The sequence below is a fragment of the Pezoporus occidentalis genome, unplaced genomic scaffold (genome assembly GCF_034315485.1).
Source record: "Pezoporus occidentalis ecotype Australia unplaced genomic scaffold, CSIRO_AGI_Poc_V1 ctg72, whole genome shotgun sequence".
Classification (NCBI taxonomy): domain Eukaryota; kingdom Metazoa; phylum Chordata; class Aves; order Psittaciformes; family Psittacidae; genus Pezoporus; species Pezoporus occidentalis.
The window spans coordinates 3,836,925-3,855,160 of NW_026916072.1; the positions used below are offsets into that span (position 1 = coordinate 3,836,925).

At 42.3% G+C, this 18,236-nt stretch overlaps 1 protein-coding gene across 6 annotated transcripts in view; it reads left to right on the top strand.

The window, feature by feature from the left end:
• The window catches only part of IQGAP1 (IQ motif containing GTPase activating protein 1), a 64,852-nt gene that overhangs the window by 993 nt on the left and 45,623 nt on the right, over positions 1-18,236 (top strand). For 2 of the 6 annotated variants that reach the window (XM_062642654.1, XM_062642650.1), the window contains exon 2: positions 3,985-4,084. In XM_062642654.1, the coding sequence (XP_062498638.1) occupies positions 4,020-4,084 (65 nt within the window). In that variant the 5' untranslated portion in view covers positions 3,985-4,019. Of the gene's footprint in view, positions 1-2,270; positions 2,440-2,900; positions 2,990-3,984; positions 4,085-8,892; positions 8,934-17,699; positions 17,729-18,236 lie in introns of those variants that run through there. The other 4 variants (XM_062642649.1, XM_062642653.1, XM_062642651.1 and 1 more) reach the window with 4 other exon arrangements.

Consider the following 18,236-nt stretch of genomic DNA (forward strand, 5'->3'; position numbering starts at 1 on the left):
TTCAGTGGAAGGTTATTTGGATATGCTTTTATTTCCCAATCTTTTTTGAACTGCAAGACTAATACTCTGGAAAGGCACATGTGAAGCTGCATATATTACCCTGTTTAGAGGGGGATTTGTAGAGGTTACGTTTCAGTGGTAGCCTGCAGCTAGGTTATCTGCAAGTTACCATAGAATCTCAGAGTCTTCAGGTGTTCTAAACATGTATTTTTTTCAGCAGTATTGACAGAAATGATCTTTCTCATAAAGGAAGTGGCCTGCAAAAGAATAGATAAAAGTAGTTTAAATAAAAGGCTGAATTTTGGATCTCTTGTTTCCCCTTGGAAGCCTAGTGATGAAGTGATTAAGGCCAGGTACTCAGAATTTTTTTTTTATATAATTAATTGCTCAGATTTTGAAATTAGAGAAAAATAGGTACCTCTGTAGTGCTCTTTGTAAGGCTGACTAGTGCCTTTTCAACAGTAAAAAGAACAAAGACAAGAAACAAGCAGTAAATTAAACACACAGATACACAAACAACAGTTAGCAGAGACAGTAACAGAGATCAGACACCTTAAATTAGGGGAGCTGTTACAGGAACCACTGAAATATAACCTTGAAGAGGTTCAAACAGGTTCCTTGATGTGTGGTAATTGTGTTTTACATTTCTTATCAGAATTAGCATGTAGGAAGAAGTTTATGAGAGTTTTGTTGTTGTTTTTTTTTTGTTTTGTTTTTTTTTTTTTGGTTGGTTTTTTTTTAGGGGGGATTGGGCAAAAAATCTTATGGGATTTTTGGGGGGAACAAAGTTTTGCACTCCATAGTCGACATCTAAACATTACTTTAAATGTCTTCTGTTTATGTAACTGCAAAGTGGCCACATATGAAGTAATGCAAATGTTAATAATTAGAACTATAAATGATTGTTAGAAAGCCTTTTGTTTTGTAATTTATGTCTGGCATTCACCTCTGTATTTTCTGTCACTCTCCCTTTCATACAGACCCTTTAAAAAAAATCTGTAAATGTACTTTTCCAGGGACTCATATAATCACTGAGGTTGGAAGGAACCTCTGGAAGCATCTAGTCTAGCCTCAATTCCTTAATGCAGGGTCAACAAGAATGGGCTGTCCAGGACTATGTCTAATTAGGTTTGAAGTACCTCCAAGGATGGAGATTCCACAACTTCTCTGTGCAACCTGTTCCAGTGTTAGACCACCTTCAGACTAAAAATGTTTCTTCTTATGTTTAAGTGGGCTTCCCTTAATTTCAGTCTGCTGCCCTGTGCTTCTTGTCCTGTCCTCTCTGAGCCTCTCCTCATATGTTGGATGCTCCAAGCCCTTAAACAGTTGCTCAGTGCTTCACTGAACTTGTTCCATTATCTCAATGTCTTCCTTGTACTAGGGAACTGAACCCAGTACTCTAGATGGTTTCACCAGCACTGGGGAGATAGGCAGGATCATCTCCCCTCCCTGTTGGTGATGTTTTCCTAATAGAGGCTATTGGTCTACGTAATTGCTTACATTTGTGCTTAAATAGTAAACTTAAGCCATGGCAGTGAAATTCATGGGATGCCTGGTGACACCTTCAGTACTCTGACTCTTGAACAAGAGTTAGATAAAGCAACAGTAACACTTTAAGAACTGAGGGAAAGGGAACTTTTACGGCAGGATTATTTCCTGTGGCAGTGCTGCTGAATGTTGCTGTTGTTCCATGTTGGTGTTTTGAGGCACCCTGCTTCAAACAGTGGCTAACATTTCAGGTGAGTTACTATGGTGTGGTCGGCAGAGCTGTTTAGGTGGAAGGGCGCAGCTGTGTCCAGCAAGGCCAGGTTTTGCTACTGGGGAGGGCTGATGTAGCTGGAAGCCTGGCAAGAGAAGGGGGCACCCCAGGCCCGGCCCAGCAGGCTGTGGGTGGGGGACAGGCTGCTGAGGCCGAGTTGACTTGGCTGTGTTGTGCACATGATGGCTGGGCTGCTGGGGCTGTGTGCGTCAGGAGGCTGGAAGGGTTGAGAGGGTGGATGTAGGGTCATGACGGGGTTGACCTGTGCTGTATCCTATGTAGCAGGGCTACAGGTCAGAGCTTAGCTAGGTGTTATGAATGGGTCCGACAGGAAATGTCGGAGCTAGGGGTGGGACAGGGCCGTGGGGCCCGAGAAGGTACATGGGGACGTTGTGTGAGGCACGGCGGGCAGGCGGAGGCGCGGCGGGGCTAAGGCCTGTGGGACGGAGCCGAGCTAGGCCGGGCGCTGAGACCGGCCCGCACCGGCAGCGGACACAGGCGGCTGGAGCGGGGAGTGGAAGAAAGCATGAGCGGCGACTCCGCCCCCGCCACACCCGGTGCAGCAGGAAGAGGAACGGCCGCGCCCAGTTCCCGGCCATCCCGGGCTCAGCGAAGCACCATGGCGGCTGCGGCGGCGGAGGAGGTGGATGGCCTGGCCCTGGCCCGGCCTCATTATGGCTGTGAGTACTGGGGCGCGCGGGGTCTGCCTAGCAGCGACTTGCCTGGCCTGCGCTGTCAGTCCTTTCCAGGAGCCGGTGCTGGGAACTGAGCCTGGGGCGCGGGGGGAAGCCGCGGGGCCTCGGCTCTCGGGTGCGGCCCGTCGTGCCTCCCGCGGGGTGGGCGCCCCGGGGTGCGGGAGCTGGTTCAGGCTCGGCGTCCCTCCCGCGTGTTGGAGAGGATCGATAGAAGAAGGCGGGGTTGGGGGGGAGAGGAGGGCAGTACGGGGGCGTCCTCCCGCGCTCCCGCCGTCGCTTCCCGCGGGCGGGCCCCGAGCCGCGCCCAAGATGTCCGCCGCGGGCGGAGGCCTCGCGGGGCCGCGGCGGTCCCTGTGCGGGCGCGGCACCTGGCTCGGTGGTCAGAGCGCCCGTTCTGATCGGACCCTTCCGCTTCCTTGCTGTGTGCTCGCTGTGGAGGGGGATGCTGCAGGGCGAGGTGTCCGAGATGGATGCTCGCTTGTGCTGCGACACCACGTCAGAAATGAACGAAGGCGGGGAAACCGTGGCGCTGCGGGTGAGAGCCGGGCTTAACGTTAGGACGGAGGCTTGAGTTGGGAGGAATTTTTTCCTTCCTGGTAGGCGTTACCCTGCGGTTTGAGTCCGTTTTCAGCTCTTCTTGCTTTGGGTGCGGGCTGGAATAATCGGAAAAATGCTTTGCGGTACTTCAGCCTGGTCTGTAGGAGACCCGTTACAGTTTGAAGCAAGATCTTGTTTGGTCCCAAATGCTGTAGTTGATGCCTCGTCGCTTGCATGTGTTTGTTGAAGGTATTTTAAGCTAACCTTTGATTAATAATGTCACGGGGCACCTCCTATTTGGCAAGTTGGTCCATAAAACATAAAAAGTTGGTTTGGCTTTTTTTTTCCCTATGAGAAAATGCATGAGGTATTTAGCTGTAAGAGTGGGAAGAGCAGACTTTATCATTGAGGCTTTAAACACAGAATCTGGCAGGTTTAGGCATATACACCTAAGTAAATCCTTAGCATGATCTGAAGCTGGTAGACAGGTTGTGGATCTGAATGAGGCTGTCCTAGATGAGGGTTGTGAGTAGCATTTACACATTTTTTAGAGATAGACTATAAAGGTATAGAAGGGATTATATGATGTGAAAATATGTTGTCAACCTTCCTTAATCTTTGACTGTTAAAACTGGAGGATAAATGGAAGAACATGAGGTCACTGATGTGCTTTTGGGGAAGAGAAAGGCAAAGCTAGAAGAAAATAAGAAAATGAAGGACTGTTTCTATGGAGTTGGAAGATGTTGCATCACAGTCAAATTGAGAAATCGGAAAGAGGGAAGATGGCAAGTTTATGTGACAAGGAAGGAAGGATAAGGAAACTGGGCCTTTTCTGTTGCTACTAAAGAACAGATATATTTGGTCCTTAATTTCCCTGAAAAAAATAAAACTTGCGTTGAGTTTCTGTGGGAAAGGTTGTATCTGATTTTTGCTGTGCCTGTTCAGTTACATTCAGTCTTCAACCGCCTGAGCGTGTCTTTTGGCTATTTGCAGCTGTCTTGGATAATGAGAGATTGACAGCAGAGGAAATGGATGAAAGGAGACGCCAGAATGTAGCCTATGAGTACCTTTGTCACCTGGAGGAAGCAAAGAGGTAAGAATAAGTGGTTTGGAACTGCTGATGCTTTAAAAGAAGTTGTGATATTTGGTAAGGGGAATGATTTGGATCCAGTTTACCTCTTGTCTATGTTTCTTAGTGGCTGTATAGGTTCATTTTAACAAACGAGCAAACTCCAAAACAACTGACCCCCAATGTACTTATCTAACATGTGCTTTGTGACAAGGACTCCATAGCTTTAGTGCTCCAGTGTTCCTAGCACTGGATGGGTTCTCCCTGTGTCTAACTTCTGTATGTCTTGGTGCAGTATTACCCCACTACTTATCAGTGGACATGGAGAAAAGATTATGCTCTTCCTCTTAACTGCAATTTTTTACAAATTGAAATTGTAACAGTGTATTTGCCTTACACTTATCTTTCAGAGTGAAAACCCAATTCTTGCATATTTTTCTGTGGGTCCTATTCAGTGGGTCTGTAGTACTTTTCCCTGGATTGTTCTGACTTCACTCACTCTGTGTCTTTCTGGAAGCGCACTGCTGAAATGGAGAAGAGTTTTCCATGAAGGACATTAATATGCATACTTATAAGAATACAAGTATTTGTACCCTGATAGATATGCTACTTTTGTACATTATGGCATGGTATCTGCATTTTCATAACGGTATGATGTAGTAGAGTTTTGCTGCTTTGTTACCTGTTACCCTTTTACGTGAAGGTGCCTTACTTGATATGTGTTCCTCATCTTGTGTTTATACCATCTATCATATTTTTCTCAGTGTTTTATCTTTCATGTGATCCAGTGAAATTTTGTTTTTCTTGATCTTTGCTTTATATGTTGAAATAATTTTCATCTTATTCCTGTCCTCCAGCATGTGTGTAACTTTTTTGTCATCTCCATGTTTAATAAGAGTGTAAGCATGCTGTATTTCTTTGTTCAGACAGTTAAGGAAAGTATGATTAGAACACAGCTATTAAAGGAAAAAGAGCCAATATTAAAAATGAATGCATGAAATCTTACTCTTGATATTTTTTTAAATCTTTTTGCAAACATTCAATCCTTTATGCTGTACCTGGATAATAAGCATGAGACAGACCAGTTTGCTGCTTTTCTTCATGACAGTTGAGTCTTTTCATGCCTTTGTATATTTTTCAATTTAAGTTTAATGAAACTTAATTTTTTTTTTTTTTTAAGCCGCGATTGAGACCAAAGTCAGGTTTTCAAGAATGAGATTAAAGAGAAGGAGATGAGGTAATGTTTGTACTGGTGACTGCCCCTCTCCCCTCCATTTTTGAAAGTAAGGCTGGTGTTGGCAAACCAGCCAGTGTGTATGCCACAGAAAGTAAGTTCTGGAGCAGCTGGAAAGTAGAGCATGCATAAAACCATGTTCTAAACAGTTGACAGCATGTTTTGTCATGGCTCACTGAACTTCAGTCTGCTTCTGTCCTTCAAATGATATGAAGAACCAGAAAACTTCCCCTTCCACTGGCTGGGTGATGAACTTTGCATAAATCTGTATAAGTCTTCCCCAGCAAGATGGATGTGTTACACTGTAGTGATTTTGTTGGGGAGGAAATTCTGAGTTTCTGCAAGTTTACTGCTGGCAGAGTATAACGAAGGACTTAATTCCAAGGTTTGAATAGTTTATGCTGCCTTACCAAAAATGTTTATTATATTTTTGAAGGGGCAGGGAGCACTTGGTTTATGCTGTAGTCTTTTTAGGTGCTTCATAACAATTGTCACTACCTTAGATTCACAGAGGCTGTGTAGTTACTAGCAGTTAATAATTTTCTGTCCGTGAGCATTTAGATGAGGATTGATGTAGTGAGAGAGGTTTGACTATATGTCAAAATAACTCCTTCCCTTTGAATCAAAGATCTTCAGGAGTAAATGCTGCATGACAGGGAGAGATGAGTTTTGCTGTAGTCACTGACAATGCTTGAAGAAACCCCAGATCCATCAAATGTGGACTCTTTGCATCATTGGCCTCGCAGAAAATATTTTCCAAGGTGCTTGTTATATGTTCGATTCCATGTCCAGATTTGGAAAAAAATCAGGCAAAAGCCCCTTAACGCAGTGACATTTTTAATACTTTCATTAAGCTCTTGCTAAATCATGAGGACTTAGTCTTTAGATAAAATCATCTTTGACTCTAAAGTTTCTTAGCCGTCTTATCTCTGCTTCTGAGTATTGCCTTGGTATTATTGAGGCTGAGCAGCTGTGCATTTGATTTTGCTGCACCTTGTCAGAAACAAGATGTTTTTAGTGTTTTGTCTGAGGACAAGCCTTCAGATGCTTCGAATAATGCCTAGTGGTTGCCAGTGTATTTTGTAAAGAATGAAGTAACAGCTGTGTCGCTCAAAATGCAAGCAGTGGTGTTACAGCCTTCCTCCTATCCACCTTGGTAGTCAAGAGAAGTTGTTAAGCTTTGGAGAGCTTCAAGTACCCATTTTTCAACCTTCAACGCATGGTGAGGGTTGCTTAGGGGCCTATAGGATGCTTATACCTATGTGATTGGGAATTCCTGACTCTGTAGCTGAAGCCAAGGCACTTTGCGTAAGAGTTAAAGATTAAATGACCAGAAGAAGGGGAGCAGAATCTGTAGTTTAGCAATTAAGAAACACAAGTGAGAGCAGAAAGACTTGGGTTCATGCTCTCGAGTTCATGGTCTACTCCCAGTAATTTTTCTTTTTTTCCACTGAGCAGTCTTTTTGTAAAATGTCCTTTGATTCCTCCCCACTCCCCATTATGATTATTTCTCCTAATGATTCTCAAAGAGGGCACAGCTGCATTGTTGCAAAGGAGCTTATTTAACAAAAACAACTAAGCCGGAACTGCAAGAGATCATTATGTTTGCAATTTATGTCCTTGGTCTGACATTTTCTGTGCTTGATTTCCCTGCCAGCAGTGTGAGCCATAGAGTGTGAATTAGTTAAGGCAGCATTTTGCTTGTGCTATTAATTACAGTGCCTCAGAGCTATGGGTATGGATAAAGAGAGTTTATAATCTTTCTTCACAGTGAGAGATTTTCAGATTGGAAAATGTATTTGTAAGGAGAAGACCTAACAGAATCATAGAATATAATAATGTGAATAATAAAATGCTGACTTGCATTGCATCAGCATTGTCAGAGGCGTGCTGTTGCTTCAATCAAGCAACAGATAAAGGATCTAGAAGCAAAATTTAGTTTTTTTTTTTTTTGTTGGTTTTTAAATGTTAATAGAAGGCAGCAAGACGAGCGTTGGCTACCACTTGATTTTGTACTGAAATGAAAAATCCAGAAGAGTCTGGATTTCTGAACTGGAACAGCACATGGGTGTTTCATGAAGTTGTTTGGAGTATGTGTCTGCTAAGGAGCATACATCAGAGGGATAACAGTAACTTATTTAATGGCATTCCAACTTGTCGTCTCTCCTTTTTTTTTTTTTTTCTCCTTGAGCTGTCACTGCTGTACTGTTGTTATTTAGCAGTATTTGACTTCAGCAACCAATGTGCAACAGTCTTGCGAAACAGGCCTTTTCTTGCTTAGTTGGAGAAACGGAGGCAGAGTGCAACCAAGTTGCTCAAGATTATGAATGACATTGACCTGAATATTTGAGCTAAATTGAAGATTGGTAATAAGAGGGATTCCTGTACTATGCTTGAACGAGATGCCTCTTTCTTGAATAAAAATGGCTTTCTGAGTTGGTGTTTTTTAATACTTCAAGTTTGGTGTTTTGTGTTTGGTTGTTTGGTTTTGGTGGGTTTTGTTTGTTTTTTTTTTTTTTTTTTTTCTGTCTCCAAATCACAATAGTCTATAAAGAAAAGATACGGCAGTTCAGATAAAACTGTAAGAAGTACTTTGCTGTTGTCTAGAGCTCGGGCTGGTGCACAATAATATTCATCTGTGTTTTGTGATAGCTTTTTTCCTATGTGGGAAATACCCCTTGTTGCAGTATTGTGGCATTTTTGTGACAAAATTAGCACTTACCAGTTTGGCAAAGGCTTTTTTAAAGCTTTGTTTTTCACTGTGGAGTATTTTAGGTTCCTCCATTTTGGAAACTAAAATATTATTTGCTCTCTTGTTGCCTTATCTGTCTTGCTGGGTGATGATACCATCCTTTTCCCCTGTGATAGTAGAAAATATTTTCATTCTGGGTTATTCCTGAGCATGGTTTAAGCATTTTAGTGCCCAGATTATGTGGCTTCCAATAACTAACTTCCATTGTGCCTGAGCAATGTGTCATTTCTTGCATGCATCAGGATGGAATGTGACAGTCTTGTTTTTTTTTCTCCTTTTTGGGGTTTCTTGTAGAAGATGTTAACCTGTTGAGCAAGAAAAGGATGATGCTTGCTCTTTATTGCTGTTTTAATATGTTTGGGATTGAAGTGTACTGCCTATGGTTTTATGGTAATCCCCTTCTTTCTGGCAGATTGGAAGGTGGCTTAGTGTAAACTGATACCATTGAGTGAAATTAATACTTTTTGCCTCTGTGGTAAAGCCTGAAGGGTCTTTCTCATTCATTGCTTTTCTGTAAGAATTATATTCCCCTCTCCCTCGATGCATGCTTTCTCTCTTTTAAGTGAGGAACAATTCTTTTTTGACTGGGATGATTTGTGTGTGTCTCAGTTAAACTTTGTTTACTTGAAGTAACCTAATGTTTAAAGAAAAAAACCTGGTCTTCATCTTTTTGGGTTTCCCATTGTTAGTTTGAAAGTGTTTGGATATCATTGTCTCTTGGAATCTGGCCTAGTCACTGAGGATCTGCTTAAACAGGTTTCTTTATCTTCAGAAGTGTAGGGTACCCAGAAGAATGAAGAGGAAGAATTATAAAGGACACCCCTTTCTGGACAGATGAGCACATCTAAAGTTAAGAGCTAGATGGGAAGCTCTATAAAGCTTATTATGTGAGTAACTTTGTAATGCTGGTTCCCTGTTGTTTTTGTAAAGGTATAGGTATCAGTTGCTGAAAGAGCTGTAATTTGAAGATGAAGTATTTTAACTAGTACACTACAGCTTAAATCTGTTTGTGAAGGAAACGTAACGGTTGCTCTTCTATGCGGACTTACTCTCAATTCAGAGATTTTTCAGAAAGGTGATAAATAGCATTGGTTCCATTCTCTTACTAGCCTCAACTTCAGAAAAGTGAGATAGTTTAGTTAAAATGTCTTACAAGCCTCTGTTCAAGAGCAGGGCTGTGGTTAGAGGTAGGTAACAGTAACGTGGTTCGAGAAAGCAGCATTAGGCTTTCTCACTTTTTTTCGTACAGTTTTCAGTGTGCCACAGATAAGCAAGTAAAGTGCAGAATATCTTATTTAGGTCCTGCTTAGATTCATCTACAAGTTAGATACAGGCAAGTTTCGTATGCGTTTGGAAACTGTAGAGTTAGTATGCTGCCTCTTGCAGGGTTCTGCAGATGAGGCAGTCTGTGATGGAGCTCAGAGTGCAATAGTTCTGGTGGTGTGAACCAGAGCTGCTGTTGAAGAATTTTGTTTTCTTTTTTTTTTTTTTTTTTACAGTAAATCTCAGGCTAGCAAGAACAGCAATGTAACTCTGGAGTCCCTCAGAGAAAAAGTGAGGATTGTTTTGCATTTGTCTCTGAGCTCATTCTTTTTTTCCCTTCCTTCCCCTCCTTAGGTTAAGGCAAACTTGACTTTGTGGGGTAGGGTTCCTTTTAGCTTTTAAAGATGTTCTATTTGCATTCCCATTCTAATGTCTGGAGTGCATGTGCCAGAGCTACAAGGTAGTATCTTTCAGTAATTATGAGCAATTAATTGTATTACCTCAGAAGCACAGGAAATTGTTGCAACTGTGCAAACAACAGGACAAGAAAAGATGGTAGATCTTGAACTACTTGCAGATTAGGTAGGAAACACATTCTGAAGTTATGATATGTGAAAGCTATTTTGCTTTATGCAGGTCAGCCTGCATATATTTAATCTATAGTCTATATTCAATGCTTCAGATCATAAGTGGCCCCTTCTTTAATAATTGCTGGACAGTATTCCATGCTGGAAAAGATGTAAAGATAGAATTGGTTGTGTTTAGAAAACACCTGTGGTAATTTAGTCAGTAGCCTGTAATTCGGAACCTATGTTCCTCTTCTTGATGACATCTTCAGGCTTAGATGGGAGGCAGTTTGAGACTTCTGAATGATGTCTGTCTGGTTTGCCCATGTTTTATTTTAAATATATGACTCCTTTTTGGAAATACTCTGTTTTTATTTTCTAACTTAATTTCTGATGCTTCTTGTCAGCTTCTACCCAAAGTGACCATTCCAGATCAGGTGAGTGGGTCAGAAGGTCACTAATTGACATAGCAGAGCTTATTCGTATGTGGCATAAACAGGGTTCTTCTTTTTATTCCAGGCTATTCAAGCCTTTTTTCTTATTTCTGTGATGTTTTTTTTTGTTTTGTTTGTGTATGTGTTTGGAGGTTGTTTGGTTTCTGCTTCTGTCAAATACAATTCAAGTCCCATGTTAGATTGTAATCAATGAATGTTCACAGATGTTTTATTTTTTTCTTATCAATTGCTTTATTATCAACAGCTGTAAGTTGCAGTAGATGCTGTTTAACTCTCCCCACTTCATACGGGACTTCCTGTCAGCTCCTGTTTAGACTTGAGGAGGTGCTTCTTCAGAGTGCCTCTGTTGTTCCATTGATGACCTCATGCGGCTGGCAGGGAGCGGCTGTCTGGGCTGGAAGTTGCTTGGAATGCACATTCAGAACCCTATTTTTCTGAGAAGTGGGTTGACAGAGGAGGGAGGATGGTGGGGGGCACCACCATCTCTGCCTTGCTCTGAATGCTTTTTCTATGAGTCACTGGAAATAGTAATGAAAGACAGGCTATGAGGAGAGATGCAGCTGTTTGCACAGAGTATGATTCAGAGACCAGGTTTTTGCTGTGTGGTTGGTGATTTCTGAAGGAATATTGTATGTAATGCAAAAAGAGAGCAGCCCAAAATAACCAAAGCAGGTAGTTTGTCACGTAGCAGTTCTTGGCTATCTGGTACCGTGGAGTGTTTCTTATAACCCTTATTTGCAAGAAATCAATTTAGTTTTGAGGTATGATAACTTCAGTGATGCTATACCTTCCAGGTGTTTTAGCTTATTTAGTTACTAATGGTAAGTGATGATGGCAATTAGCTTGGGCAACAGAATGGTACGCTGTGCCTTGAAAAAGATTTCTGCATATGTGATAATTAAGTTCCACACTTCAGTACCAAAATATTAATATGGTCTTTGGTTCAGCTGCATCTTGCCAGGGAGGGTACATCAGTCATTGGGAAAAATTTGGCCTGTGTTACCCACTAATCCTTTACTTTTTGGTAATTTTGAAATTACCAAATATCTTCTTTGAAGAGCACTGTTGTTTAGTTTGGACACCTACTAGTGTTTCTTTGTCTACTTTTATGAGTCTTGTTTCTGGAGGATGAGTTGTCAGGCAAAGACAGTAATGTTTGAAATTCTTGGTGTCAGTACAAGGCACTAGACAAGATGAGGGAAAGCCAGTGGTATGTTATACAGCTATTTAGTGACCCTGAGCATGAGCAAATCTGGTGGGGAGTTAGGGAAAGGGAGACTTTTTTCTTTCTTGAGGTTGTCTTGTTCTGAGTGCTTGGCATTCTGAAAGTCTTTGCATGATGTGCTACAAAAATGACCAGTTACGGGTTGAGTGTCAGCAGTGTTCCCTGTCCCATTGCCAGCTTCTGACCGGTGCTTACACTGTGATCGCTGAAACTCAGCTTGACGGAGTTTCTGCCTTCTCCTTACAGTTTTTCTATTGTCTCCCAGATACTCATCACGTGTTCCTGTTGCAGCAGCTGCACAAATATGATGTTATTACAGCCTCTACTGCTTGAGGAAGATGATGTTGTTTATTGCATGTCAGAAATCCTTTGAAACAAGCTACTCTCTGCTAAAATAAAAGCCCTTTTCAACACAGAGACAGGTACACGATGTCCTTGTAGACATCCAGGAATTGTGAAGTTAGCTGATTAACTGCCAGAATCTGAAACATGGGAACATTTTTGTGTCATTACTGGTGCAGGTTTTTGTGTGTGTTGTTTTTTTTTTTTTTTTTTTGCTATAGTAGGTCAGGTGCAAATTTTCTATTTATTTTCTTGAGGACAGGACTGTTATTTTCTCTTTCAGTTGTCTTCCAAACTACTGAAAGAAGAGAGAAACTTTTTTAGTCTCCCCAGACACAAGTATTAAAAAAAGTCTACATCAGCAGCACATGCAGTGACAGCTTTTTTTATTTTTCCTTCTTTTCAATTGTCTTAAACCCGGACTAGACAACTGTTCTTTGTGACTTTTGAATCAGCGTTATGACATCTGATGGAGTTACACCATAAAGATATCTGATGTTGAGGGTTTGTTTTCTTTGAGGCTCCAGGTAGTGAGAGGACAGCCAATATCTAGATGTATTGTCCCAGCAATACATCTAGATGTAATGTGCATTTCCCCGTCAGAGTTTTTCCTACTTCAGCTTCTAGCTGTTGGTTCTTATTCTCTTTGTCTAGTTGAGACTCCTGCTCTTGCAAATAGTCTGTATTTATGTTGGTACTGTCTAAGAGTGATTAAATATTCTCTAATAGCCAGTTTGCAGACCTGGTAAAAATCATGTGTTGGTGTCCTTGGGATGGAGGCTGGGGACATTCTGCTTAGACGCATGTGCCCCCAGGATGCAAGGGAGGCAGTTGGAGTCTGCTGCTTCAGTCAGAGAAAGAGGTTTATCCTGTGGGTGTGCCCTGATATTGCCACGTTTTTCTCTGCATTTTTGGATTTAGCACCAGTGTGTGGACAGTTGGCCTTGTTCTTGCTTCCTGCTAGTTTTTTACTCTGCTCATGTGACTGTCTTTGTTTTCCCCTCTCTAGGCACCTTCTTCCAGTACCTCAAATTCAAGCTTGTTTTTGTTTTTGGTGCATGTTATTTGGCTTTGTTATTAGTAATAACTTTTTTCATTTGTTAATCATTACCTTCACTTGGCTGAGGACACTAGCTTTGACTTCCTGTTCTGTATCCTCCTCAAAGTCCCTCCTGAAGATGATTTCTTTTACTCCAGCTGGTGTAAAGCTGCTTCTGCCTTTCCTCTACTTAGTTCTTCTGCAGCAGTGTCTACCATCCCTCACTGAACTTGAAAGTACCAAGGTAGGTTTGGTTGTGTTGGGTGGGGGCGTTTGTTTTTGTTTATTTGTGGTGGTTGTAGTTTTTTTTTTTGTTTGTTTGTTTGTTTTTAGAGTATGCTTTCTTGGTCCAGTGTTCACCTTTGTTTTCTGTTGTGTTGCTCGTTTTATGGCATTGTGTGTGCTGTCTGGGGCAAGTGATGGCTTGGACAACAGTGTGCAGAAGCGCAGTGAATGGCTTGTGTATAACTGGGGTTTCTGTGTACCACAGTAAATAATAATTTCCTTGTCTGGCTGCTCTGGAAGACCACTTTGTATATGTAGTGGAAGGGAGGAGTTTCAGAGAGAATTCTTTTTCTGTTGTGGTGGGCTGACCTTGGCTGGCTGCCACAACCACCAAGCTTCACTCTCATTCCCCTTCCTCAGGTGGACAGGGGGGAGAGAAAATAAGGTGAAAGGCCTGTGTGTCAAGACAAGGAGAGAGAGAGAGAGAGATCACACAGCAGTTACTGTTACGGGCAAAATAGACTTAGGAAAATTGATTTAACTTATTCCCAGTCGAATCAGAGTAGGATAATGAGAAATAAGAAAACTTAAATCACCTTCCCTCTTTTCTGGGCTCAACTTCACACCCCATTTCTTTGTTTCCTCCCCCTGAGCAATGCAGTGGAAAGGGGAAAGGGGGTTGTGGTGAGTTCCTTACACGTTGTCTCTCCCATTCGTGCCTTCTCACGCTCCTATTCTGCTCCAGTGTGGTATTCCTCCCACAGGAGATAGTTCTTCACAAACTTCTCCAGTAGGGGTCCTTCCCACAGGCTGCAGTTCTTCATGAACTGCTCCAGCATGGGCCTTTTCCACAAGGTGCAGTCCTTCACAAGCAGACGGCTGCAGTGTGGGTGCCCCCCACAGTCACAAGTCCTGTAGCAAACCTTCTCCAGCATCAGCTGCTGTCTCCACAGGGCCACCGGTTCTGCCAGGAGGCTGCTCCAGCGCAGGCTTCCCATGGGGTCACAGCCTCCTTCGGGCACTTCCCTCCTCCTCTCGCATGGGATCCTGCCTGGGCTGCAGGTAGAGATCTGCTCCACCATGGACCTTCATGGGCTGCGGGGAAAACTCTGCTCTGCCACCTGCAGCGCCTTCTCTCCTCCTTCCTCACTGATCCTGCTGTCTGCAGAGCTGTTTCTCTCACATACTCTCATTCCTATCTCCCAGCTGCTGTTGTGCAGCAGGCTTTCCCCCTTCTTAAATAACGGTGTTATGATGCTGTCACCTTCACTGAGGGCCTCAGCTCTGGCTGATGGTAGGTCCATCTTGGTTAGTGAGATTTTTGATGTTTTCACAAGTGTAAGAGCAAAATGTGTGCCATGTGATCAGTGTCAAGTTTCTGCTATGCCCAGACTCCAGTTCTGTTTAAATTTGGCTTGTGATACTACTGAAAAATAACATCTTTGTGTCACAATCCTTGACAGTGCTGTACTGGGGGGTAAACAAGTTGGTAGTTGACTGATGTTATTTTTTTCTAACCCTTGGTAATAAAGTAGTGCTTCCTTTAGAAGTTTGAAGGCAGCATTACTTGAGAGACTGGCTGCCTGACAATACCCGAACATTTCTCCTGTTGGCTCTGAATTGTAGCTGATGGTAGTAGCTGTAGGAAGATGCTCAAGGATTGTTTTCTAGGAGGGGAGGGTTGTCTGCATGTTGTAGCAGTAGGACTGATTGATTAGAAAGGTGCTGTTAGTACTTTAATTTGAGCTAGATTAAGTGAAATTGGCGAGTCCAACATTACCTATGCAATTGTGATGAAATTTGATTGAAGAATTAAATCTGGGTTAAAAATTACCTGTTCTGGTGGGAGGGAGGGAGCATGGTAGAAATTGCCAAAGTAGCAAAAAATAATTGAAGATTACTCTTGAAGGCTTATTGATGGGATATTGTTCTCATACTTACTTCTAAAGGGAGTAGAGGCTGCTGCCCATCAACCAGGTTGTGTCTCTTCACCTCCGTCCCCCAGGATACTTGAGAAACACTTTTCTCTTGTTCATCTGGAAATTCTGCATTTATTTCTGCCTTTCAAGGATGACAGGTGTTATCTTTAGTAGGAGTATGTGAGGTTTTTAAATGTAAAAGGTACTGTATGGTGCTTTCTGGAAGCATTGCTTTCTCCTCTGGCCTAGCAAATGGTTAGGCAATACCTCACTAAGAGGGAGTGTTATTGTATGTAAATTGCCCTAGCTTTGAAGTTATATTAGCACCCACTTGGGAGCCTGTTGAAACAGGTATGAGTACATTGAGGCAGCTTATGTTCTAGCTATGAGATATGCATCTTATTTTATGGAGATGCTTAAACAAAACCCAGTGCCTCTATGTCCTTCTGTAAGGCAGGAAATTATGTGTTTACATGTCCCTTCTACTTTCATTTTAGGTCTTCTGAGGTTCAACAAAGTGGGTGGGTTTTTTTATTGGGCCAGTAAGGTTCTTGGGAGGATATTCTGAACCCTGTTGCTGCATTTGGACTCTTCATGGTTTGAGTAGCTCTGTGTCCCCTCAGGGGTCTTTGCTTGTAATGATCTAAGGCATGCAAGTGACATTACAGAGGGCTCTTGCCCCACTTGGAATAGGGAAAAGGGTTGATCATGGAGGTAGGGGAAGAGCTAGATCTCAAGAAGTCCCTTGTGATAAGCCTTAGAGGTTCTGTGAAGGTTGGGTTGAAGCAGCACAGGAAATGCAGCTATGTGGGTAGGGAAAGAATGTGATCTGAGTGATGGTGTTTGACTTGTTTTAAGATCTCTTTTGGATAATGGTCTAGAATTTTTAAGCTTACATTTCCTATCACTCATTCAGTTGCTTTCTGCATTTTTCTAGAACTTAAAGTTCTTGATTTTTATTTTATTACTTTTTTTTAGGGGAAAGCAGAAATCCCAGAAAAATAGTAGTTTGTGCAGGAATTGGGATTTTGCAGTTTGTGTACAGAAGTTGGCCAGTTGTTTCCAGAAGCCTTTTCTTCCTGGTAAACAGTACTCCTTGTTGCTTTTCCAAGCTCCCTATCCTGCTTTGGATTGCAGGGCCCCCTTTTCTTGGACTCAGGTTGCACTCCATGGTGTAATGGTATCTCATCTGGGATTTAAAGTGCTCTCCCAGTTTAACTGTGACCTACAGTTTGTCATTTGAAGGTGAGGCTTGTTTGGGAGTATTCAGTTCAAGAAGCAGTGGTAACCAGCTTGATTTTTAAATCCCTTTAGGAGAGTGTTTGCATTCCTATTTGTGAAAAATAACTTGAGGAAATATGTCAGTCTTAAGTCACAAAGCACTGTATGTATGTCATGTTAGACAGGAAAGTGTGGTACAAAGTCTCTTAATATTGGAGTCTATTGAAAAGCTGGTGCTTTCCAGGCTAAACTAGGCAAAAATTAGCAACTTCCTTTGTATAATTTTACCACTTCAAAAGCATTACTTACACTAGATCTGAAGTGCACTAGATCTGAAGTACTAAATATGAGGTCCATGAGACTTTCTGAAGTTTTCATGTGGAGTAGGAGGGCTTGAGCAACCTTTGCCTTGTAGAAGCTTCTTTAGTATGGGGTGTTTTGATTTGTATCTTGGGAACTCTTTTGCCATGTTGCCCCTGCCATCTGTGACTTGTGTGTCCTGAGTTGATGCCCTTCACACTCCCATCCCTTCATGGCATAAAATTTGTAAGTTGTTTATACCAAACTCCTGTCAAAACTTGAACTGGTTTGTTTTCTGTACTTTGACTCAGTTCCTTACTCCCTTAACGTGTCCTTCTGGTTTTATTTCCTTTCTGTACCTTACAGTCTTTTCATAAACAGTACTCCTATTTTCCCAAGTTAGATGGCAAGGAGCTCAAAGACAAGATAGGAGAAAACATGGTTGTGCATCATCTGGTGTTTGGTGGCTAACTGTGACTTACTCATATGTGAACAGAGGGTCCAAAGGAGGGCCATGAAGATGATCGAACTGCTGGAGAACCTGCCCTGTGAGGAAACACTGAGGGAGCTGGGTTTTTTCTCATTGGAGAAGAGAAGGTGCATGGGGATGTCATCAGTTTTCCAGTGCTTAAAGGGTGGTTACAAAGAGGACAGAGGCGCTCTCTCCACAAGGGTCCCCATGGATAGGACAAGGGGCAACAAGAGCAAGTTGCACTGGGAGAAGCTTCATCTTGATATAATAGCAATCAACCACTGTAACAGCCTTCCCAGGGATGTGGTAGGGTCTCTGTCACTTTCCATTAAGACTCACATGCTGGGCTGAAAATTGTTGGTTCAGAAGCTGATCAATATGTAGTTCTTGTGCTCCTGCCTTAGATTTGATACTGTTTGTCAGAAAAGGTGAAGCAGGCTGGTGCTGGTGGCAGCAGTTTCAGTCATCTGATTGCAGTCTGCTGCCAAAGGACTGTCAGAGCACCAAGCTACCTCTCAGACTCTTATTTCGACAAACTGAATGTGCTGCATTGCTCATGCTTTTCATTGTGAAGTATTATCTTAGCTAATCAAAAACTTCTTTCCTATCCTGTTGCTGCTCTCCAGTTTGAAAAAATGCAGAAGACAGTGACAAGGTTAGTCTCATCAGTGTCCTAATATAAGAATAGTCGTAGTGCCTGGCTGTACTGTTCCCCTTTGTATGCATCCCACAATAACATTAGGTCTTACAGTTTTCAACTTTGAATTCGTTGTGTCTGCTGTACTCATCACACATTTTTCAGTGTTGCAGTTGTCTTTAAGGATACAATCCCGAGTCTGTAGATCAGCCAGATCAATGACCTAATATTTAACCTTATCTAAAGCTTTGGATATTTGAACAGTCCTGTTCTTACTCAGGCTGTGACCACCTGTGTTACAGGTTACAGTGATGCTAGTACTGCTTTTATAATTCAATTCTCTAATTTTGTCAGCCTCAATTTTCATGTTTACCTGGAAAACTAAAGGAGGGGGCATAGCATGCATCTGTGCCAAAATACATTGGAAACGGAATCATTCCATGAATCCCCCTGAAAACACTGGTTGGAGATGTCTGCTCTTGGTATATATGAGCTATTCTTTGTATGCATGATTTTAATCAGAATA